This window comes from Hemitrygon akajei, chromosome 10 (genome assembly GCF_048418815.1).
Source record: "Hemitrygon akajei chromosome 10, sHemAka1.3, whole genome shotgun sequence".
Lineage (NCBI taxonomy): Eukaryota > Metazoa > Chordata > Chondrichthyes > Myliobatiformes > Dasyatidae > Hemitrygon > Hemitrygon akajei.
In genome coordinates, this window is record NC_133133.1 from 39,744,929 (window position 1) to 39,765,741 (window position 20,813).

Consider the following 20,813-nt stretch of genomic DNA (forward strand, 5'->3'; position numbering starts at 1 on the left):
TGAGGTAGTGTCCAAGGGTTCAATGTCCATTTAGGAATTGAACAGCAGAGGGGAAGAAGCTGTTCCTGAATCACTGAGCAAACACAAGGAAATCTGCAGATGCTGGAAATTCAAACAACACACACAAAATGCTGGTGGAACAGCAGGCCAGGCAGCATCTATAGGGAGAAGCACTGTCAACGTTTCAGGCCGAGACCCTTCGTTAGGACTAACCGAAAGGAAAGATAGTAAGAGATTTGAAAGTAGTGGGGGGGAGGGGGAAATGCGAAATGATAAGAGAAGACCGGAGGGGGTGGGATCAAGCTAAGAGCTGGAAAGGTGATTGGCGAAAGTGATACAGAGCTGGAGAAGGGAAAGGATCATGGGACAGGAGGCCTCAGGAGAAAGTAGGGGGGGGGGGGAGCACCAGTGGGAGATGGAGAACAGGCAAACAACTAAATATGTCAGGGATGGGGTAAGAAGGGGAGGAGGGGCATTAATGGAAGTTAGAGAAGTCAATGTTCATGCCATCAGGTTGGAGGCTACCCAGCCGGTATATAAGGTGTTGTTCCTCCAACCTGAGTTTGGATTCATTTTGACAATAGAGGCAGCCATGGATAGACATATCAGAATGGGAATGGGACGTGGAATTAAAATGTGAGGCCACTGGGAGATCCTGCTTTTTCTGGTGGACCGAACGTAGGTGTTCCACGAAATGGTCTCCCAGTCTGTGTCGGGTCTTGCCAATATATAAAAGGCCACACCGGGAGCACCGGACGCAATATACCACACCAGCCGACTCACAGGTGAAGTGTCGCCTCACCTGGAAGGACTGTCTGGGGCCCTGAATGGTGGTGAGGGAGGAAGTGTAAGGGCAGGTGTAGCACTTGTTCCGTTTACAAGGATAAGTGCTAGGAGGGAGATCGGTGGTGGGAAGGGATGGGGGGGGGGACGAGTGGACAAGGGAGTCGCGTAGGGAGCGATCCCTATGAAAAGCAGAAAGGGGAGGGGAGAGGGAAAAATGTGTTTGGTAGTGGGATCCTGTTGGGAGGTGGCGCAAGTTACAGAGAATTATATGTTGGCCCTGGAGGCTGGTGGGGTGGTAGGTAAGGACAAGGGGAACCCTATCCCGAGTGGGGTGGATGGGGTGAGGGCAGATGTGCAGGAAATGGAAGAGATGCATTTGAGTTGAATCACTGAGTGCGTCTGTACCTCCTACCTGATGTAACAGTGAGAAAAGGGCATGCCCTGGGTGCTGGAGGTCCTCAATAATACACTGCCTTTCTGAGACACTGCTCCCTGAAAATGACCTGGGTACTTTGAAGGCTAGTTCAAGATGAAGCTGACTGGATTTACAACCCTCTGCAGCTTCTTTTGGTCTTGTGTAGTAGTGCCTCCATACCAGACAGTGATGCAAACTACAAACAGCTTACCTAACATCAGTAGCAAGTAAATCTTGCAATCTGCAACAACACTTGAGCAAAGACTAACAGGAAGGTGGAATCAGCATGGGCAACTAGAAAATGTGGTACAATTTGTTTTTCAGAAAGTTACATTTTAAGTTCACACATAAGAGATTGGTCAAGATGTTACTGAAGCAAACAGTAACATTTATTAAGTTTACAAAACTAAGTTGGGTTGTGAGCAGGGAAAGTTGCAAGAGGATACTGGCAACTAAGAACATGAGAGATCTAAGGTGGCAAAATATGAAGTCATCTGCTTCTTTGCACAAACAGTGCATGGAAATAGATGAGGAAATGTTAAAAATCACGAAGTTAACATGACAAAAAAAATCACAGAACTTTTTTCAAAGCAAAACGGCTAAGTACATAAATAAAGCTGCTTCTCAGTTGTGCAAAGAGTCCAAAAGCGACCAAGTATTGTGCAGCTTTCTGGTGTACCAATTTAAAAAAGGCTAGGCTATACTTACCTGCCAAACAAAAATCCTGGAATAACAGGTTTGCAGATTTTGGAGAGATTGAACAGACTAAACTAGAGTCAATGAGAATGAGACATGCTATAACTGAAAGTTACAAATTCTCACATGGTTCAGCAGGGTAAACATTTCACCTGAGACTCAAACCATTTAGCAGTGGAATGAAGTCAGACTTCTTCAGTTGGAAGGTGGTAAATTCTTTAACCCAGGGAAAGATTTCTGGAATTTTAGGGAAATTACAAACTGTAGCATTATGAAGGAAAATGATACTTGACCACTTACAACCTTAATAGACGGCAGAGTACACACAACAATTACAAATTCTTAACCAATTTTTATGTGTGAAGTTAGACGAAATTAGAAACTGAACGCACAATTTCTCACAACTCTGCTAAACTGTTCCACAAAGGATGTGATTATTACCCTCACCTGAAGAATCTAGTATGTGACTTTTTGCAAGGGATACTTATTCCATTGATAGAAATCAATAAAAAAAAAATACAAAAAGTTAAATAGTAAGCACACATCATTGTCAGCATCTGATTTTTTTTTTTAAAAAGACACCGATTTGAACCATCAGAACTCCAATTAAGGTGTTTGGACTTGGCCAGAATATTAATGCCCCACAGGATTTTACTCGCAAAACCCACGTTTCCCTTTACAAAATGGCAAACCGCGTTTACAAATTAACGGGCGGAAAATATCCACATGCGTTACAAAATATATTGAACGTGTGATATACCAAAAGAACGGCGTAAAGAGGCCGTATTCGCATGAATTGGTGCGTGGGGGAGGGGCAGAGAACAAAGACGACGGCAGCCGCACTCACCAGTCTGATGAAACCAAAACCTTTATCCTTGTTGATGAATATCTCGGACGGCTCGCCGTACTTATCGAACATCTTCTTGAACTCGTCGTCGGTCACATCGTTGGGCAGATTGCCTACGAAAAGGCGGCAGCGCTGTGTGTAGGTCTTCTCGCCGGGCTTGCGGAAGTTAGTCATGTCGACGGTGATTCCGGGCCCGGTTGCGGCCCGATCGCCATGTCTGGAGGCCTGCTGCTGCTGCTGGTGGTGATGGTGGTTGTTGGCGCTGGGCCCCGAGCCTTGCTCCTGGCGGTATTCCCTCTTGCGGGGGCTAGTGTTGTCGGAGCGGTTCCTCCCGCCGGATTTCTGAATGTGATCTTGCATGATTCTGGAGATTCAGAAAGAAAATTCAAGCCGAAAATTTAACGGAAACAAAAAAAAATCCCGCCACCCGCTCAATTGTTCGAGACGCCAATTTTTCAAGTAGTTAGCATTAAATATTAAATACAATGGTACATCGGGTAGTTAACAAAACGGAATAGATTTTAGCCGAGACTTATTTTTATTAAATTTGATTTTTACCTCAATTACAGGCCGCTGCGCTTCTGACGAACAAACGAAAGCCGCGAAGAGCGCGAGCAAAGGACACTGGGAAAAATTATTCGCCTCGACCTAACTTTGAAAGTGAGATGGCAGGTTCCCCCCCTCCCGCGTTCTGATTGGTTCATTGTTAGATTATCAAAGCGAGTCTGTGACGTCAAACAGGCAAGATGCCCAGAGCCTTGGACGTTATTGGTCAGTCCGCTGTCACACAAACTTCGGGCCTACTCCATCAATCACTCCAAGCCGAAGGACGGCATGTGCTCGGTTTTATATTATTCTGGAAGGCGGGCTGAGATTTTAACATGCCTTTTGTCGACATTTATTAAGTTGAATATGTAACTGAACTGCTTAAAAATAATGAGAAATGATCGAAACAGTAGATCTCTAGAACTTTAAAATTGTTTCGATTTTTACCATTCGAACATTTGAGATTTAACCAAATACATAACCAGTTCAAGCACAAGTTCTACTTTTTCCATGGGAGTACAGTAAAAATAACATTGTAAAAATTAATCCATTCACTTAAATACGAAAATATTTGGTGTTTCCATTTTAATTATTTAATTAAATGTTACTACAAAGTAAATGTTTTGCTTACTTTTTAATTCTTGACTTACGTAATGGAATGAATTCTACTCAAAGGAACAAATACCAAGCTTAATATATTTTGGTTGATCTTTGCAATAGCTAACTTGTTAACCCTTAATTTGTCGCTGAAGGTATTACTCCACTGGAAAACTCGAGTCTGGAAAATATCGTTGATAAACAATATTCTTCCCAATCAATTTTTACTTTGGCTTTCTTGCCCCCCCCCCCCCATTGTTCCTGCTACACAGTCTGTTTTTGGAGACTTCAATAAATCATTTTTAAAGAATTATTTCAGGATTAGGTTTAATATCACTGGCATATGTTGTGAAATTTAACAGCAGTGGCAGTACAACCTAATACTTGATAATATAAGAAAAACTAAATCAATTACTAAATCAAATATTACTAAATTATTAATTACAAATAATTACTAAATCAAATATTAAACAGTTAAATTAAAAATAGTGCAAAAACAGAAATAATTATAAAAAGTAGTGTTAGTGTTCATGGGTTCAATGTCCATTTAGGAATCCTATGGCAGAGGGGAAGAAGCTGTTCCTGAATTGCTGAGAGTGTGCCTTCAGGCTTCTGTATCTCCTAACCGTAACAATGAGAAGAGGGCTTGTCCTGGATGATGGGGGTCTTTAATAATGGACACCGCCTTTCTGAGGCACCACTCCTTGATGTTTTGGATACCACGGAGGCTAGTACCCAAGATGGAGATGACAATGTAGCTTCTTTCAATGCTGTGCAGTAGCATCCCTCCCCATACCATACAGTGATACAGCCTGTCAGAATGCTCTCCATAGTACATCTGAGATGTTTTTGAGTATTTAGGGTGACAAGCCAAATCCTCAAACTCTTCATGAAATATAGCCAGAATGATTGTCACTAGCAACAACAGCATTGCTAATTACCCTTGAAGATAGTGCAAACTATCTTCTTGAATCACTGCCATCCTGGTGAAGCAACAACAATGCTATTGAATAGGGAGTCCCAAGACTTAAACCCAATGATAAACAAATGGAATTGGTTTATTATCAAGATAAAATGAAAAGCTTGTGTACTGTTCATCAACATCAAATCATTACATGGTAGGAGTCTTTGATTATGGATTGGGCATCAGGAAATACTGACAGTCCGTGGAGAGGACTCTAGTGACCTGAAGTAAATTGGGGTGCTGCTTTGTTGAGCACCTCCGCTCCATCGGACAAAAGTGGAATTTCCCTGAGGCCTACCACATTAATTCCTATCCCCGTTCAGATTGAAACATGTCGGTCCACGGTGTCCTCTTTTACCACAATGAATCCATTCTTAGGGTGCAGGAGCAACACCTCATATTCTGTCTACATGGCCTCCAATCTGATGGCAGAACATCAATTTCTCCATATGGTAATTCTTTTCCCTCCACCTTTTCTCTTCTTTGATTCCTTACTCTGGCCTCTTACCTCTTCTCACCTGCCTATCACTTTCTGTTTTTGCACATTTTTAAAAATCTAATCAATATATGTATACTGTAATTGATTTATTTGCTTATTTATAATTTTTTCTCTCTGCTAGATTATGTTTTGCATTGAACTGCTGCTACTAAGTTAACAAATTTCACATCATATGCCGGTGATAATAAACCTGATTCTAATTAATAGTGATCACAGCCTCTCACACTAGATACTTAGTATCAGAGAACTTAGTAACAGCAGGCAATGCCATTCAACATCATGGGTAGGTGGTTAGATTTTCTTTGGTAGGAAATTGTCATTGTCTGGCACTTTGGTCGCATGAATTTACTTTTCATTGATCCCCAATTGCTGAACTGTTGTTTAATTTTGCTGCCTGCAGACTTAGGATGCTTTATTTGTGAACGAGTTATAAATTGAATTGAATAATGTGCAATCATCAGCAAACATTTTCACTTACTATCTTTATGATGGAAAGTACCTGGTGAATTAATTCAATATACCATATTTTAGACTTTCAAATCACAATCATATTTTCTAAATTTTCAGATTTCACTATGTTTAATTTTTGTTATTTTGTACATATTATATTTTGTACATACAAGTTCAAACCCAACAGAATACAAGAAACACAATCCTTACTGAGAGAAAACTGTAAAAAACATGGTCAGTAATTACTTCAAATGTTCAATCTTCTATGGCAAATCTCAATTAAATTATTCATATAGGTAATATTTGGAATAACATGATCAAATATTGTATCTAGGTTTCAAAAAGTTTTTCAAAGGAACAACACAATTTAATCATCAGAATATGTAATCAAGGACATAAATAGCAAAATGGACAACCAGTTGCCTGCAAAGAAGGGTGAAGCAAGGTTAAAGGGTTGATTTTTCTAGAAAGGGTGGGAACTAGATATGCTGTGAGTATAACTATTCATAATTAATAACAATATTCTAAGCAATGAAATTAATATAATTTATAAATACAGTATACAGAAAAATGTTAATGTAAAATCACTAATTAAGACTGAGGAAAAGTCCAACATTAGTGCACCCTAAATTTCCTTATCAGTGGCAGCATAATTTGAAACCCAAGGACCTGAGGAGCAAAGGAAGAGGCAAAATAAATGTACACATAAAAAAATTACCCACAGATCTTCACTGAATAGAACTTTTATATCCAACTCTGCATATGTATATATATATATATATATATATATAAAAATCCAAATATCAATGCAGAACACAAGGACTACTGCAATAGCAGCTTTCTCAGAGGTCACAAAAGAAGCTTTGTAAGAAGAGCAGGGAAGGGGCCAGCAGTATATGTTGACCAATATTTATTCCACAATTAACATGTCTAAATTTGATTATCTGGTTGCGGTTATGGTGGAGTTTGATACGTGTAAATTCGCAGCCATGTTTCCTACATTGTAACTGTATGCTAGTCTCACGTACCCCGTGACCTGGTTAAAGAACCAGCAGAAATGGGAAACACACTGGAGTCTGGTATTACTATAAATCTCTTACTATCTTTCCTTTCAGTTAGTCCTGACGAAGGGTCTTGGCCCAAAACGTCGACAGCACTTCTCCCTATAGATGCTGCCTGGCCTGCTGCGTTCCACCAGCATTTTGTGTGTGTGTTACTATAAACTAATAGTGTTTATTAGTAAACTACGCAATACAGTACTATAAATGCAAATATATCAAACAGGTTAGCAATGATATATATTATACACACACACACACACACACACACACACACACACACACACACACACACACACACACACACACACACACGTGTGGAAATAGGAACAAAACTAGGCTTTTTCCAAACCTAGGGGTGGATGGATAGAGTCTTACGATGATGAAGTGAATTCAGTTCAGTTCGAGGTAGTTATTTGAGTAATGTTGGAGAGAGAGAGAGAGAGAGAGATGAGCTAATGCCGTCGATCTTCCCGTTGTCTTCCGAAGTCCTGTTGTAGTCACCGACTATGACCATAACACGTACAACCGTTCTTCAGTGGTGGAATTATCACCCAGGCAAGGATGGACACACAAATAATTCCCCACCGGTCGCACCTTTTCACACTGTGAGCCACTGATCGATTTCCCCAAATCGATCCTCCAACAACCCACCTTCATGTGGGTGCAACAAGGCTCATTCAGTGTCCGAAACTGTGTGTCTGTCTGTGTCCCAGCAGACCTGGTTTTTATCTCCACATGTTGGACACCAGTTGTCCATCAACCGGCTCTGTCCTCCTCTCTCTGAAGGAACTTTAACAAGCAGGCAACTGTCCTTGTGGAAAGGTAAACAACTTTCAGAGAAATCAAAACATCAATCTTTTGAGCAGTTTCTGTCTGTCTCTCTCTCTCTCTCTCACTGCATTGGACACCTCCCCCTCTCTCTCGTCAGAACAGCTCAAACAGTGTCCAAAAGCCAGTCCCATTCTCCCGACATTTTAAAGTGATTGTCCACAGAAAATATGAACCCTAGGGGTACATAACACTAGGTACTTGGCTGTAAAATGATTTGGATATTCAGGAATCAATCTAAAAGATGCCTTGCAAATAGTTTTTATAAAAAACAGTTCCAAGAGGCCAAAGTGAAAAGACAAAATAAAAAAAATCAAAAGAAGAAATGTTAGGCTGAACTGAAAATCCATATTTGAGAGTACTGTATACTTCATTTTTCAACCGAGGGTGGAAACAACAGACTTCAGCTTTATCAGAAAAGATTAGGTTTCATTATGAGTCCCCCACAGCTTACAAATGTCCAGCTTATTTACGGTCTGATTATGAGTGCTGAGGAAACTAGTGGGATGAATTTGCCAGCTGCTTCCGGGCTGCAAGCATCTTCTATTGTGTAGAAATTAGGTTCACAACTGCCTTTCCTACTTGTGAACTGTTCATGTTAGGAACAATCCATAGGAAAGGAGCTCTGTTGTTATCTGGAGGAGGAGGGGTGGGAAAAGATCTGTAGCTTTTTACAAAGAATATCTGTTTTTCATAGACCAGAGAATGTTTCCTCTTGTACATTTGATTTGTTCATGGGCCCTAATTTTAAAGATAGTCATAAAAATCACATGGGAATGAAGATGAAACTTACTTACCCGTAAGGGACTCATTATTCCAGAAAGAAGGTAAGATGAATTGTACACACATTTTTGTGGAAACTGGAAGAAAGGAGCTCAAGTTCATAACAAGATTTAGGAGAAAGATGGCTTGTGTTCACAAGGTACTTGTATGTACAACTGGTAAATGGCATATTTTTTGTATGTTATTGAATTCTTTGCAGAAGTGGAGATTTTAGCCTTTGTGTTTCATCAATTAATTTGTGCATGTTTGCCTCCTAAATTAATAATATGTAATTTGTTGTTGAATAATATAAAGAATCTTAAAGCATTTCTCAGCCAGAATCAGATAAATATGGATGACAATGCAACAAAAAAAAGTTACCAGCAGCAAAATGGTAGAGTTTAAAAGGATAAATTGGCTAAAACAGAAAATTCCGTAAACGGCACACATCATTATAGACTGCGACAAATGGTGGGTAAATTGAGTGGTGGAGCACAAGAGATATCCAGTCACATCTTTATACTTGAAATAGCATTGTATATTCTTATTCTTGTGATGAATACCAATTCAACAGATGCTTTTGTAATAAATGGGCACCATAGGACATCTGCCTGTTAAGATGTGATTTATATTTGAGAATTAGAATCAGGCTTAATATCACTGTCTTATATGATGTGAAATTTATTGCTTTGTGGTAGCACTGCAGTGTAAAGACAAAAAAAACTCTAAATTACAAATTAAATAATACATTTATGTAAAGCAATGCCACAAGAAGAACACATATCAAAGTCATGTCCTGTTTCTGATACTACCATCGGATCCCACACCACCATGTCAAGAAAAGCTAGGAGTCTACAACCATCATGCTCCTGAACCGGCACGGATGACTTCAATCACTACCACTCTGAACTGATTCCAACACCTCCAGCCCAACTTTGAAGGACTCTTTACATCTCATGCTCTCAGTATTATTTTTATTTGGACAGCTTTTTCTTTTGCAGATTGGTTGCTTGTCAATCTTCATCTACTTATGCAGAGTTCTTCATCAACTACTGAGTTTCTTTTTTCCTGTAAATGACTGCAAGGAAATGAATCTTAGGGTGGTACTTTGATAATAAATTTACCTTGAACATTGAAAAAGAAATACAGTAATAAGGTAGTGTTCATAAACTCATCAGAAATCTGACAGTGGTGAGGAAGAAGCTGTTGCTGAATCGCTGAGAGTGGGTCCTTGGGCTTCTGTACCTCCTTCCTGATGGTACTAACAAGAAGAGAGCACGTCCCAGATGGTGAGGGCCCACAGTAATGGACACTACCCTCATAAAGACGTCTCAATGGTAGGGAAGGTTGTGCCCATCATGGAGCTAGCTGAGCCTACTGCAGCCTCAAGATTCTGTGCATTGTGGGCTCCACACCAGGCGATGATATAGAAACATACACTACCAATCAGAATGCTCTTCATTATACAACCATAGAACCTTGCAAGAGTCTTTGGTAACATACCAAACTTCCCTTCTCGTTACACATGCTCCCCTTAGGGGACTTCGTTGGAGAGCATAAACTTGATTTCTCCAGTTAAGCAGGTGGCACATAATTGTAAATCTCAGTTGAGCCTGATGATGATAACACTCTATCTTGTCTAATTCTGGCATGGCTGTAATAAACAAATAGATGAGGAATAATTTCCTAAAACAAAATGAAGATAAAAGTGAAATACTTTTAGATGATCCCAAAGCCAAAAGATATAAACTTCTTGATAAACTTGGGAATTTGGCTCCCTTTGTAAAATCAGCAGTAACAAGCCTGGGTGTTTTCCTTGATTCAGATTTGAATTTTAAATCCCACATAAAGAAAGTAACCTGAGCAGCATTTCTAAAGAAATATTGCAAAGGTAAGTCTATTTCTGTCATGTAATGATGCTGAAAAACTAATTCACGCCTTTATATTGAATACACTGGATTACAGCAATGAACTTTTTACTGGCCTTCCAAAGCAATCTATTGACACACTTCAACTCATTCAGAATGCCACTACCAAACTTTTAACTAAAACCAGGACGAGGGAACATATGACCCCCATCCTTCCTACTCCACATTGGCTTCCTGGATCTTTTAGAATTGATTTTAAAGTTCTCTTACTTATTTTTAAAGCTCTCGATGATCAGGGACCAGAGAATTGCTTTTGTTTTATAATCCTGCTCGAGCTCTCAGGTCTTCTACTGCCGGTCTCTTAAATTTAAACAATCTCCCTCAAAAGATAATTGACAGGTCAACTACTTTGAACCACGCTCCTAAAATGTGGAACTCAATGCCTAAAACTATAAGGGACAAAGACTCAGTTGTCACTTTTAAACAACAGCACAAAACCTAATTACTTAACCTTGATTTTAACCAACATCTTTTTTAAATTTTCATGTTTGCACTTTATCCCATTGTAAAGCACTTCCAACTACATTGTTTGTATGAAAAGTGCTCTATAAATTGTCATACTAAATCTCCTCAAACTGCTAATGAAATAGAGCTACTGCCATAGTTTATTCACGATTTAATCAGTGTTGGGCCCTCAACAGATTCTCTGAGATGTTGACACCCAGCAACTTAGATCTACTCATCCTTTCCAGCGAAGACCCCTCAATAAAGACTAGTGCATGTTTTCCCAACATTCCCCTTCCTGAAATCTGTAATCAATTCCTTGATCTCGTTGGCACGAAGTGCCCACACGGCACCACTCAACCTCACTCCTGTGTGCTTCTGTATCACCATCTGAGATTTTACCAACAACCATACTGTCATCTGTCAGTATATAAACGGTGTTTGAGCTGTGCTTAGTGACACGGTCATCAGCCTGTATCGCTAAGCAAAGAATGGAACCATGGGCTTAGCATACATCCTTCAGGAGCGCCCGAGTGTCAGCAAGAAGATGCGATCACTGATCTGCACTGACTTCCCAATGATAATGTTGAGGATACCGTTGCAGAAGGAGGTGAAGAGGCCCAGGTTTTGAAGCTTAGTCCTAACGCTGAGAGGATGACAACATTGAACACCCAGCTATCATTGATTAAACAACAAACAGACGTATGTATTGCCATTTTCTAGGTCTCCAGAGCCAGTGAGATTGCGTCCAATGTAGATCTTCTGTAGCAGTAAGAAAATTGTAACACGTTCAAATCCTTGCTCAAGCAGGAGTTAATCAAGCCATAACCAACCTCTTATTGAAGTTCAATACGGTAGACATGTGTGCTACTGGTCAACAGTCACTGAAGCAGCTCACCCTGCTATTCTTAGGCACTGGTATGATTGATGCCCTTTTGAGCCAGGCACTTTATTGTCACCAAACAATTGATACTTGAGCGTACAATCATCACAGCAATATTTGATTCTGCACTTCGTGCTCCCTGAAGTACAAATCCAAGTAATAATTTTTAAAAATTTAAATTATAAATCATAATTAGAAAATAGAAAAGGGAAAGTAAGGTAGTGCAAGTTAGGTCCGGATATTTGGAACGAACCTCTGACTACATTGAAGATATCCTTGAACACTCCAGCCAGTTGGGCAGCACAGTTTTTCAGTACCATGCCAGGCACATTATCAGGGTCTGATGCCTTGCAAGGGCTCACCCTCTTGCAAGATGCTCTGACATCAGCCTTTGAGACAAAATTCCTGGGGTTGCCAGGCACTCACACAGGTGTACTCTCCCTTTCTAAGCGTTGAGCTCATCAGGAGTGGCAGATGGAGTTTAATGCAGACAAGTGTGAGGTATTGCACTTCAGAAGGTCAAACCAAGGTAGAACATACAAGGTAAATGGTAGGACACTGAGGAGTGCAGTAGAACAGAGGGATCTGGGAGTAAAGATACATAATTCCTAAAAAGTGGCATCACAAGTAGATAGGGTTGTAAAGAGAGCTTTTGGTACATTGGCCATTATAAATCAAAGTATTGAGTACACTCTGGTTTTTTCCTATCATTTTGCATTTTCCCCTCCCCCTCCTACTTCCTTTCAGTTAGTCCTGACGAAGGGTCTCAGCCCGAAACGTTGACAGTGCTTCTCCTTATAGATGCTGCCTGGCCTGCTGTGTTCCACCAGCATTTTGTGTGTATTGAGGATAAGAGTTGGAATGTTATGGTGAGGTTGTATAAGGCATTGGTGAGACCGAATTTGGAGTATTGCATGTAGTTTTGGTCACCTAATTACAGGAAGGATATTAATGAGGTTGAAAGAGTGCAGAGAAGGTTTATAAGGATGTTGCCGAGACTTGAGAAACTGAGTTACACAGAAAGGTTGAATAGGTTAGGACTCTATTCCTGGAGCTTAGGAGAATGAGGGGTGATTTGATAGAGGTGTATAAAATTATGATGGGTATAGATAGAGTGAATGCAAGCAGGCTTTTTCCACTGAGGCCAGGGGAGGAAAAAAAAGAGGTCATGGGTTAAGGGGGAAAAGTTTAAAGGGAACATTGGGGGGGGGGCTTTTTCACGCAGAAAGTGGTGGAAGTGTGGAATGAGCTGACAGATGGAGTGGTGAATGCGGGCTCACTTTTGACATTTAAGAAAAACTTGGACTGGTATATGGATGAGAGGGGTTTGGAGGGATATGGCCCAGGTGCAGGTCAGTGGGACTAGGCAGAAAAATGGTTCGGCACAGCCAAGAAGGATCAAAAGGCCTGTTTCTGTGCTGTAATGTTCTATGGTTCTATGGTCCTTCTTGTTTAATCCAAATCTGTTTGAGCTGTTTACCCTGCTTCAAGCTCTTTTCAGCCCTGTCATCCAAGCTGTATGGCTTCTTTTTGTACTTTGGCTTAGGCCCAAACCATTTCTGGGCCCCATCCACTCCTCAGTAGCAGTCACAGGCACCTTTTGCCCACAATGACCCACATTATGCATTAACGTATATATTCAATTTTGATGGCAAAATATTTTGAATTAATTTTCAATACAATCATGGTTCTTTTCTAAATTCAAACTCTCCTCTTATGGGCCACACTGCTTTATACTTTATTATTTCACTTTATTTTGCACCCCAGTCATATCCCTTTAATTTGTGAATTAAATCCATTTTACTGGAGCATTATACATTCAATAGCAACTAAATTGATTCCAGTGAGTTATTGAATAAACAGCACATTATGTGGGCAAAATTCATAACTCAATTATAAACTCAACACACAGTATAGCCAATTTCAATAAGAGCAAGTAGCTTACACTGAGGAAACGTAATCCAGTTCTTCCAGATTTCACTCAGTGCACCTCGGTCACTTGCTGCCTTACTCCCACTGAAATGCAAATACAGTATTCAAAAAATGCTCCAACTATCCGCTGCATCATTGTATGCCTTCATTATTAAGTAAACTTAATAAGTACACAACAGCACCTCTTTCAGTTCCTCAGAATAAACATCACCGAGGATCTCACGTGGTCTGTACATACCGGCTGTGTGGTGAAAAAAAAGCTCAACAGCACCTCTTTTACCTCAGACTGTTGAAGAAGTTTAGCAGGAGTCGCCAAATCCTTAGAACCTTCTATAGAGGCACAATTGAGAGCACCCTGACAGGCTGCATCACTGCCTGGTATGGGAATTGTACTTCCCTCAATCTCAGGACTCTGCAGAGAGTGGTGCGGACAGCCCAGCACATCTGTAGATGTGAACTTCCCACTATTCAAGACATTTACAGCAACAGGTGCGTAAAAAGGGCCCAAAGAATCATTGGAGACTCGAGTCACCCCAACCACAAACTGTTCCACAAACAGTACCGCAGCATTAAAGCCAGAACCAACAGGCTCTGGGACAACTTCTTCCACCAGGACATCAGACTGATTAATTCACACTGACACAATTGTATTTCTAAGGTATATTGACTGTCCTGTTGTAAATCTTATTGTACATACTATTTATTACAAATTACTATAATTTGCACATTGCACATTCAGACAGAGAGGCAACGTAAAGATTTTTACTCCTCAAGTATGTGAAGGATGCAAGTAATAAAGTCAATTCAATATTGCTTCAAATGTTGGATCATAATTTATTCCATCATTGGCCAAACAATCTTCTCCATTTTTCTCTTCAGTCCATTTATGGAACCTCATTTTAGTTTCCATATTTTCTCAGGCAACTTTTTTTAATAAATGTTAATTTCCTTTATTCAGTCTATGACCAGCAACAATTATTTAAACATTTAAGTAAAATACAGCTCTTCATAAAAGACCATCAGGGTGTGAAATAGAAGACAACTGAAAAATTCTGACAAGAGAAAAGGTTTATTGAGAAAAGTTTGTTTGATGTGAAACAAAAGCATTTTTTTTAAAAAAAAAACAGCGAAATCATGAAGAGAATAGGTGAGGGTAGTAAAATTGATGGAAAGGCCTTTCAATAAAATACTGCATAATAGGCCCACAAAGAAAATGGAAGGCAGAGAATTGAAAAATCACTGTTTTTCCAGATACAAACTTGAGTATGGAATTAAAAATGCTGGTGAGTATTCAAAGTTTTAATCATTTAAATCCGACTAGTCAACCCCAGTTCTGGTTAAACTTATTCACAAAGGTGTCAAGGTCTTGAAAAAGATTTACAATAATCATATTGTTATGAGTGATGAACAGACCTGATGGACAATGGGGTACAGAGTTAACCATTCCCCTCCTGAGAACCACGAACTATTACTGTTGCTATGCTGACCATGAGAAAGAGAGACAGAAAAACAAGCAAGAACATCGGCGACAGATAAGAGAGAGCGGGAAATTGCTGATTAACCGTATTGTGACTCCTTTTTGAATTATTTACTGTTTCGCTGCAAGGACAATAGTTTGCTCAATAACATTCCTCAGTGGACTGAAGGAGTGGCTTTATTTGATGGACACAGTCATTCAGAATTGATGGATAGCTGAGTCCCCATAAGTAGGGATAAAAAGACAGGTCTGGAGAGACACCCTCCAGACATGCCAGTGGACACTGATTGAGTGTTGGAACCCACAAGAAAGGTGGGGGCTTCGGAGACCGAACCAGGAGATCGGTCAGTAAAGCTCACAGTGTTAAAGCAGGGCTGGTGGGGACTTGTGTGTGTGTCCACTCATGCCAGAGTGACGAGTCCACCACAGAAGAACAGTCTAGCAGAAGGACGGAGAGGTCATAACTGAATGACCAAACCGATACGACGGATTAAGAAAGCAAAGGAAGGTTTGCCTGACTGTAGCTGTTACATCTCGCTCGCTCGCTCTCTCTCTCCCTCTCTCCAACGATTACAATACAACCATAACTACATCAGCACTTATGAACTGAACTGAACTTTATACTTTTCTATGACAATTTATTTACCCCTAGACATCGATAGAGCTTGTTTATTATTGATTATTATTATTCCTACACTTTTAGGTTTATTACTGCTAACTGGTTTTATATGTATATTTGCATTATTGATATGGTTTTGCTTATTTTTATTAATAAACACCTTTAGTTTGGTACCACCAGACTCCAACGAATTCTTCTTTCTCTGCTGGTTAGACACCCAGTTACGGGGTACGTAACAATATATAAATGTTTTTCGATCTCTTGGTGTCTGCAGAGACCAGAAAATCTAACATTGTTTACTTTGGAACAGAAATAATTAAGAGGAAAATTTTTACAAAATACTATAATTAATATATTATATAGCAAACAGTTAATTCTGCTGGGGATAGCTTTATACAGGCCATCTCCAAGTTACGAATGGGTTTCATTTTTACAGATGCCCGTCAATTTTTGTTCAAAGTTGGAAAATACACAAAATCACTGAATACTGTAGCCAGACCTCCTCAGTTTTGTAATGAGTGGTATTGATGAGGGCCAATTAATATCAAACATCTATTGTCTCATTGAATCAGGATATGCAATGCTCATTGACTGGTTTCAATTGACTTGATGTATTAGTGGCTGCTATTTTTTTTTAAAACAGAGTATTGATAGAAATGATTGCTTGTCCATTTCTGAAGCAACTTCAAGTGGCTTCTCATGGTGATCCAAAGTGTGATTTCTGTTTGGGAAATTACATGCAAGCCAGCTTTTTGCAAGACAGACTCACATTTGAGTTTAATAGTATTTATGAAAGCTTGTTTATATGTCTGGGCCTTAAATGAAATACAATGATTCCTGTGTTGGGGGGGGGGGGGGTGGGAGGGGGGACAACAGATAGAATGTGTTCCTAGATATTGGGCCATATTGCAGTTTTCCATAATGCAAAGCCATGACATGACCACATGGAAAAAGAAATATGAATTGAAAAAGTTTATTTATTTACTTATTTCCACTGGAAATTTTATGCCATACCTCAAATTTTTGGTAGTGAGTTGTGTAAACAACAGCCCAGTAACCTGAATGACCATAATGCAGCCATAGGTTGTAAATGGCAGAACTAGAGATGATACCAAGAAAACAGTTTTAAGCATTGTAATGGGCTGAGTAAATCTGACCCAACTTTTCGAGTGTCCAGGAGATGCGGCAATAGGCATACAAGCACAATAGGTAGCCACAAAATAGAAAGCACATCTAAACCACACAAAGTACTACATAAGCAAGTCTCAAAGATTTCTGGGCTCATGATTCTTAGTCAATACTTGATTGCTACTGTAATGGGAACTCCAGTTTTAGACTTGTGAAACCACCCCAGGTCTCAGGCACCGATGGTGATCCACGTCCTGGTTGAAGTTCAAAGAACATCCAAAAAAATAGCCCAATAAATCCATAAGCTTCACAAATGCATAGCAATCACCAGACAAAGTCTGACCTTTTGTTTTCATGCAACTTACACAGCCTGTTTTTGTTTCCAAACACATCGTGTGTCCATTAACAGAGTCCTCATAAATCAATTAGACATTTTAATGGTTACCCATATCTCATTTACTCACATCTGGATACACAACATTCCTTTGGGCTTTCAAAGTACATGAAAGTTTACATATCAACAATAAGCCCAAATCCAGACAGACATTTTCATGCTATAAGATCATAAAAAGTTATCATTGACCTGACAGACATACATTTAATGTTTTACAAAATCTAATATGCTACAAGCATTACAGTTTAATATATCCATGCATTATTTGAAAGGGTGAAGGAATTAAATTTAATAATAAACACAGAAGTCAATTAAGTAAATTGGAGGAGAAGATAAACATGCCATAGTTTTGAATTGGATTTCCAAATAACATTTTTGAACACATTCCTTTGTGTAGATAAGAAAAATGTTTTCTGGTTCATTTAGACTATTATCTTGACATTCTGCTGGATATCTGCTTGTTAATTTTGCAGATGGCGATCCTTTATCAATGCTGAAATTATATTCATGTAGACGAAACCATCATTATTATGCATGTTAATAACATTTTGTCCAGAGTGACCAAACTTGCACAGCCACCGTGGCTGCACTGTATTTCCAAACATGAAGAGAAGGGAAAATCGAACCACAGGATGAATAGGATGAACAGAGGCCTCAGTTTAAGAATAAGGGGTAGGCCATTTAGAACGGAGTTCAGGAAAAACTTTTTCACCCAGAGAGTTGTGAATGTATGGAATGCTCTGCCTCAGAAGGCAGTGGAGGCCAGTTCTCTGGATGCTTTCAAGAAAGAGTTAGATAGAGCTCTTAAAGATAGCGGAGTCAAGGGATATGGGGAGAAGGCAGGAACGGGTTATTGATGGTAGATGATCAGCCATGATCACATTGAATGGCGGTGCTGGCTCGAGTAGCCGAATGGCCTGCTCCTGCATCTATTGTCTATTATCGAATAAAAGGTAGCAGCATAGAAATTATCATGCGTGAAGAGCAGGGAAGATGATAGGATTACAGCAGCATGGAATAACAGATATAATAGAAGCAACAAGGCGGCAGGCAGGGAAGTGACCTGGTGAAGTTAACTACCGTTGCCGGTTTAGTTCTGTGATTCATCATGGAGAAGATGGCTGTTGCCATCAGGTAAGAGCCACGGATATAATGCTTTTAAAAACTTATGTCAAACAAATGGCCCTTGATAAACATCACCAAATTTCCTACACGCCACAAAGATGATCCTACCTCTGATGAACTTGCTCTCTGTTCAGCTGCCTCTCCAGACTTCCGCTCGTTTCATTCCTGCCAGTACGAAGCATGGTGGCCACCAGCGGCCGTATTTGATACTGGCAGGTTGGAACTTCCGGGTGACTTGGAAGTAACCGCCTCAGCGTGTGGCGACTTGGGGCGAGTTCCCGGCCGAAGCGGTGCCGATGGTAATTGTTAACGGTTGCAGGTGAGCGGGTGGGCGCAGACGGCAGCTGGTGTGGGTGTGGGAGACGGTCGGGCCGGGAGCTGCTGCTGAGGTGTGTTACCCTGGTGACGGACTCTGCGTGTCGCCTTTTCTCGGGGCTCGGCCGAAATGTCGTTACCTCCACTCTGCCTCAGCGCTGCTTTTCAAAGAGCTGATCTGATGCACAACTTTATTTTGTCATCCCCAAACCAGAGGTGATTGCTGGAAGAACACTCCTTTTTGACCGACCTCGTCGCCAGATCCAAAGATGATTTCAGAGAGCAGTTCCTTCCTGAAGGGTATAATTCTGGGTGGAATGTTCTGTTTGTTTTTCACTTTCCTTGATAACTCTAAAATGGGCGGCCGAATGCAATCCCGAAATCATGAACATCACCACCTCAAAGTCCCCAACAAGGACGAACTGTTGAAACTTTCAGAGGCGAAGCGAATGGAGCTCAGCCAAAGTATCCGGGTTTTGTGTCTGATCATGGTTAAAACGAAAGAAATTGGTTATTGGGCCTCTGTGGTGGAAACGTGGAGCAAGCATTGCGACAGAGCTGTTTTTTACAGTTCTGAAACCATCAAGCCCTTTCCATCAGTTCCCCTCGGAACGGAAGACCAGTGGATCGGGACGAGAAAAGCCTTCAAGCATGCTTATGAAAACTACAAGGATGACTATAGCTGGTTCTTTTTGGTGCAGGCAACTTCATTTGCAATTATTGAAAATCTTAAATTCTTTTTGTTAAATAAAGATCCAAGAGAGCCTTTCTACATTGGCCATACAGTCAAATCGGGTAATTTGGAATATGCAGAAACTTCTTCGGGTGTGGTCCTAAGCGTAGAAGCTTTAGGAAGGCTGTATGCAGTTATGAGCGATTCTGTGAAATGCCCTGAGAAGGGGACTTTACTGTGGAAGATGTCAGAAGAAAAGGAACTTGCAGTATGTTTGAAATACACGGGAGTATTTGCTGAAAATGCAGAAGATAATGAAGGAAAGGAACTGTTCAACTCAAAAAGTGTAAACACCCTCATTGAGGAGGCAATGTCTAACAATCAAAATGAAGTCGTGGAAGGGTGTTGCTCTGATTTAGCCATTACTTTTCATGGAAGTTCTCCGAACCATATGCATGTTATGATGTATGGGGTTTACAGGCTACGACCATTTGGCCATACTTTTAGTGATGCTTTAGTTTTCATACCACCTGCAGATTCTATTAATGATTAAATTCCGTCTTGCTTCCACTGCAAAGGCATCCCAGAGTGTGAAGTATGAAAACTGAAAAAGAATTTTAAGATACTTCTGTTGCTATTTCATGGGTTCTGAGTTTTGTAAAACCTCATCGTTTCTTAATGAAGATGTGCCTTCATTCTTAATCAGTTTAAAAATGAATTGTCTAACAAATTGGTTGGAAAATACTTTATGATTACTCTCAATGTAAAGTTTCCTTCAATTATGGGGTTAGATGGAAATGCATTAATTACTGTATATCAGGGAAGCCAGTGTTCTGGGAGACTGGAGAACATTTTGCTGAGCATTGAAAATTTTTGTAGACTGCTCTGAAAAACAATTATTTATTCTTTTGATGGGAGTTCCAATATGAGCTGGGTAACTTAATGAGATACTGGTGTTTATGACCTTGAGACTGGTGGTGGAAGGGTTAAATTTTGAACAAACTTTTTACCTTTGTAGTCATGCAAATTTACAGAGTTCAAATTGTATTGCTAATTTAGATATTGTGCAATTTTATGAAACTTTGGTGTTGGATAATGTAACATTTTAATTTGATGTCAAACTGGTCAATCTCATAAAATCAAACTGTAAGAACACTAAGTCTCTTTCTCTGCATTTTTGCATTATTAACTGGAAATTACCTGGTCTTTGGATGAAATTACTGCCATTTAAAACAAAATACAATTTTTGATGTCAAGATTGGACTTGTGCTCATGACTGCAGTTGCATTTTCTATTCTCAGCCCAGAATCAGGTTTATTATCACCGGCATGTGACATGAAATTTTTGTGTGTGTGTGTGTGTGTGTGTGTGTGTGTGTGTGTGTGTGTGTGTGTGTGTGTGTGTGTGTGTGTGTGTGTGTGTGTGTGTGTGTGTGTGTGTGTGT

The 20,813-nt window shown here is 40.0% G+C and overlaps 2 protein-coding genes and 1 long non-coding RNA gene across 11 annotated transcripts in view; 2 read left to right on the forward strand and 1 right to left on the reverse strand.

Moving 5' to 3' along the window:
* LOC140734299 (non-POU domain-containing octamer-binding protein-like) overlaps positions 1–18,611 on the reverse strand; it is a 98,691-nt gene extending 80,080 nt beyond the window's left edge. For 2 of the 8 annotated variants that reach the window (XR_012100510.1, XM_073058074.1), the window contains exons 1-2: positions 18,490–18,611; positions 2,745–3,108 (exon numbers count right to left, since the gene is read on the reverse strand). Coding sequence is in view for 5 of the 8 variants with exons in the window: in XM_073058074.1 (XP_072914175.1) it covers positions 2,745–3,108; positions 18,490–18,563 (438 nt within the window). In the remaining 3 variants the exon portion in view is untranslated. Of the gene's footprint in view, positions 1–2,744; positions 3,109–3,302; positions 3,436–18,489 lie in introns of those variants that run through there. The other 6 variants (XR_012100512.1, XR_012100511.1, XM_073058073.1 and 3 more) reach the window with 5 other exon arrangements.
* Positions 3,087–3,909, forward strand: LOC140734301 (uncharacterized). The gene is made up of 2 exons (XR_012100513.1): positions 3,087–3,203; positions 3,314–3,909. It is a non-coding gene; the product is annotated as an uncharacterized lncRNA (long non-coding RNA).
* Positions 18,580–20,524, forward strand: c1galt1c1 (C1GALT1-specific chaperone 1). Of its 2 annotated transcripts, none has more exons than XM_073058078.1 (2): positions 18,580–18,700; positions 18,911–20,524. In XM_073058078.1, exon 2 carries the CDS (start codon positions 18,966–18,968, stop codon positions 19,920–19,922), a length of 957 nt encoding a protein of 318 aa, XP_072914179.1. In that variant the 5' UTR covers positions 18,580–18,700; positions 18,911–18,965; the 3' UTR covers positions 19,923–20,524. The 2 variants fall into 2 exon arrangements, with proteins under 2 accessions (XP_072914179.1, XP_072914180.1); XM_073058079.1 differs by having other exon boundaries at positions 18,594–18,680.
* Positions 20,525–20,813: the final 289 nt, after the last annotated feature.

Excerpts from the sequence above, each read along its gene's own strand:
- c1galt1c1 (XM_073058078.1), top strand. The coding sequence starts at position 18,966 with ATGATTTCAGAGAGCAGTTCCTTCCTGAAGGGTATAATTCTGGGTGGA.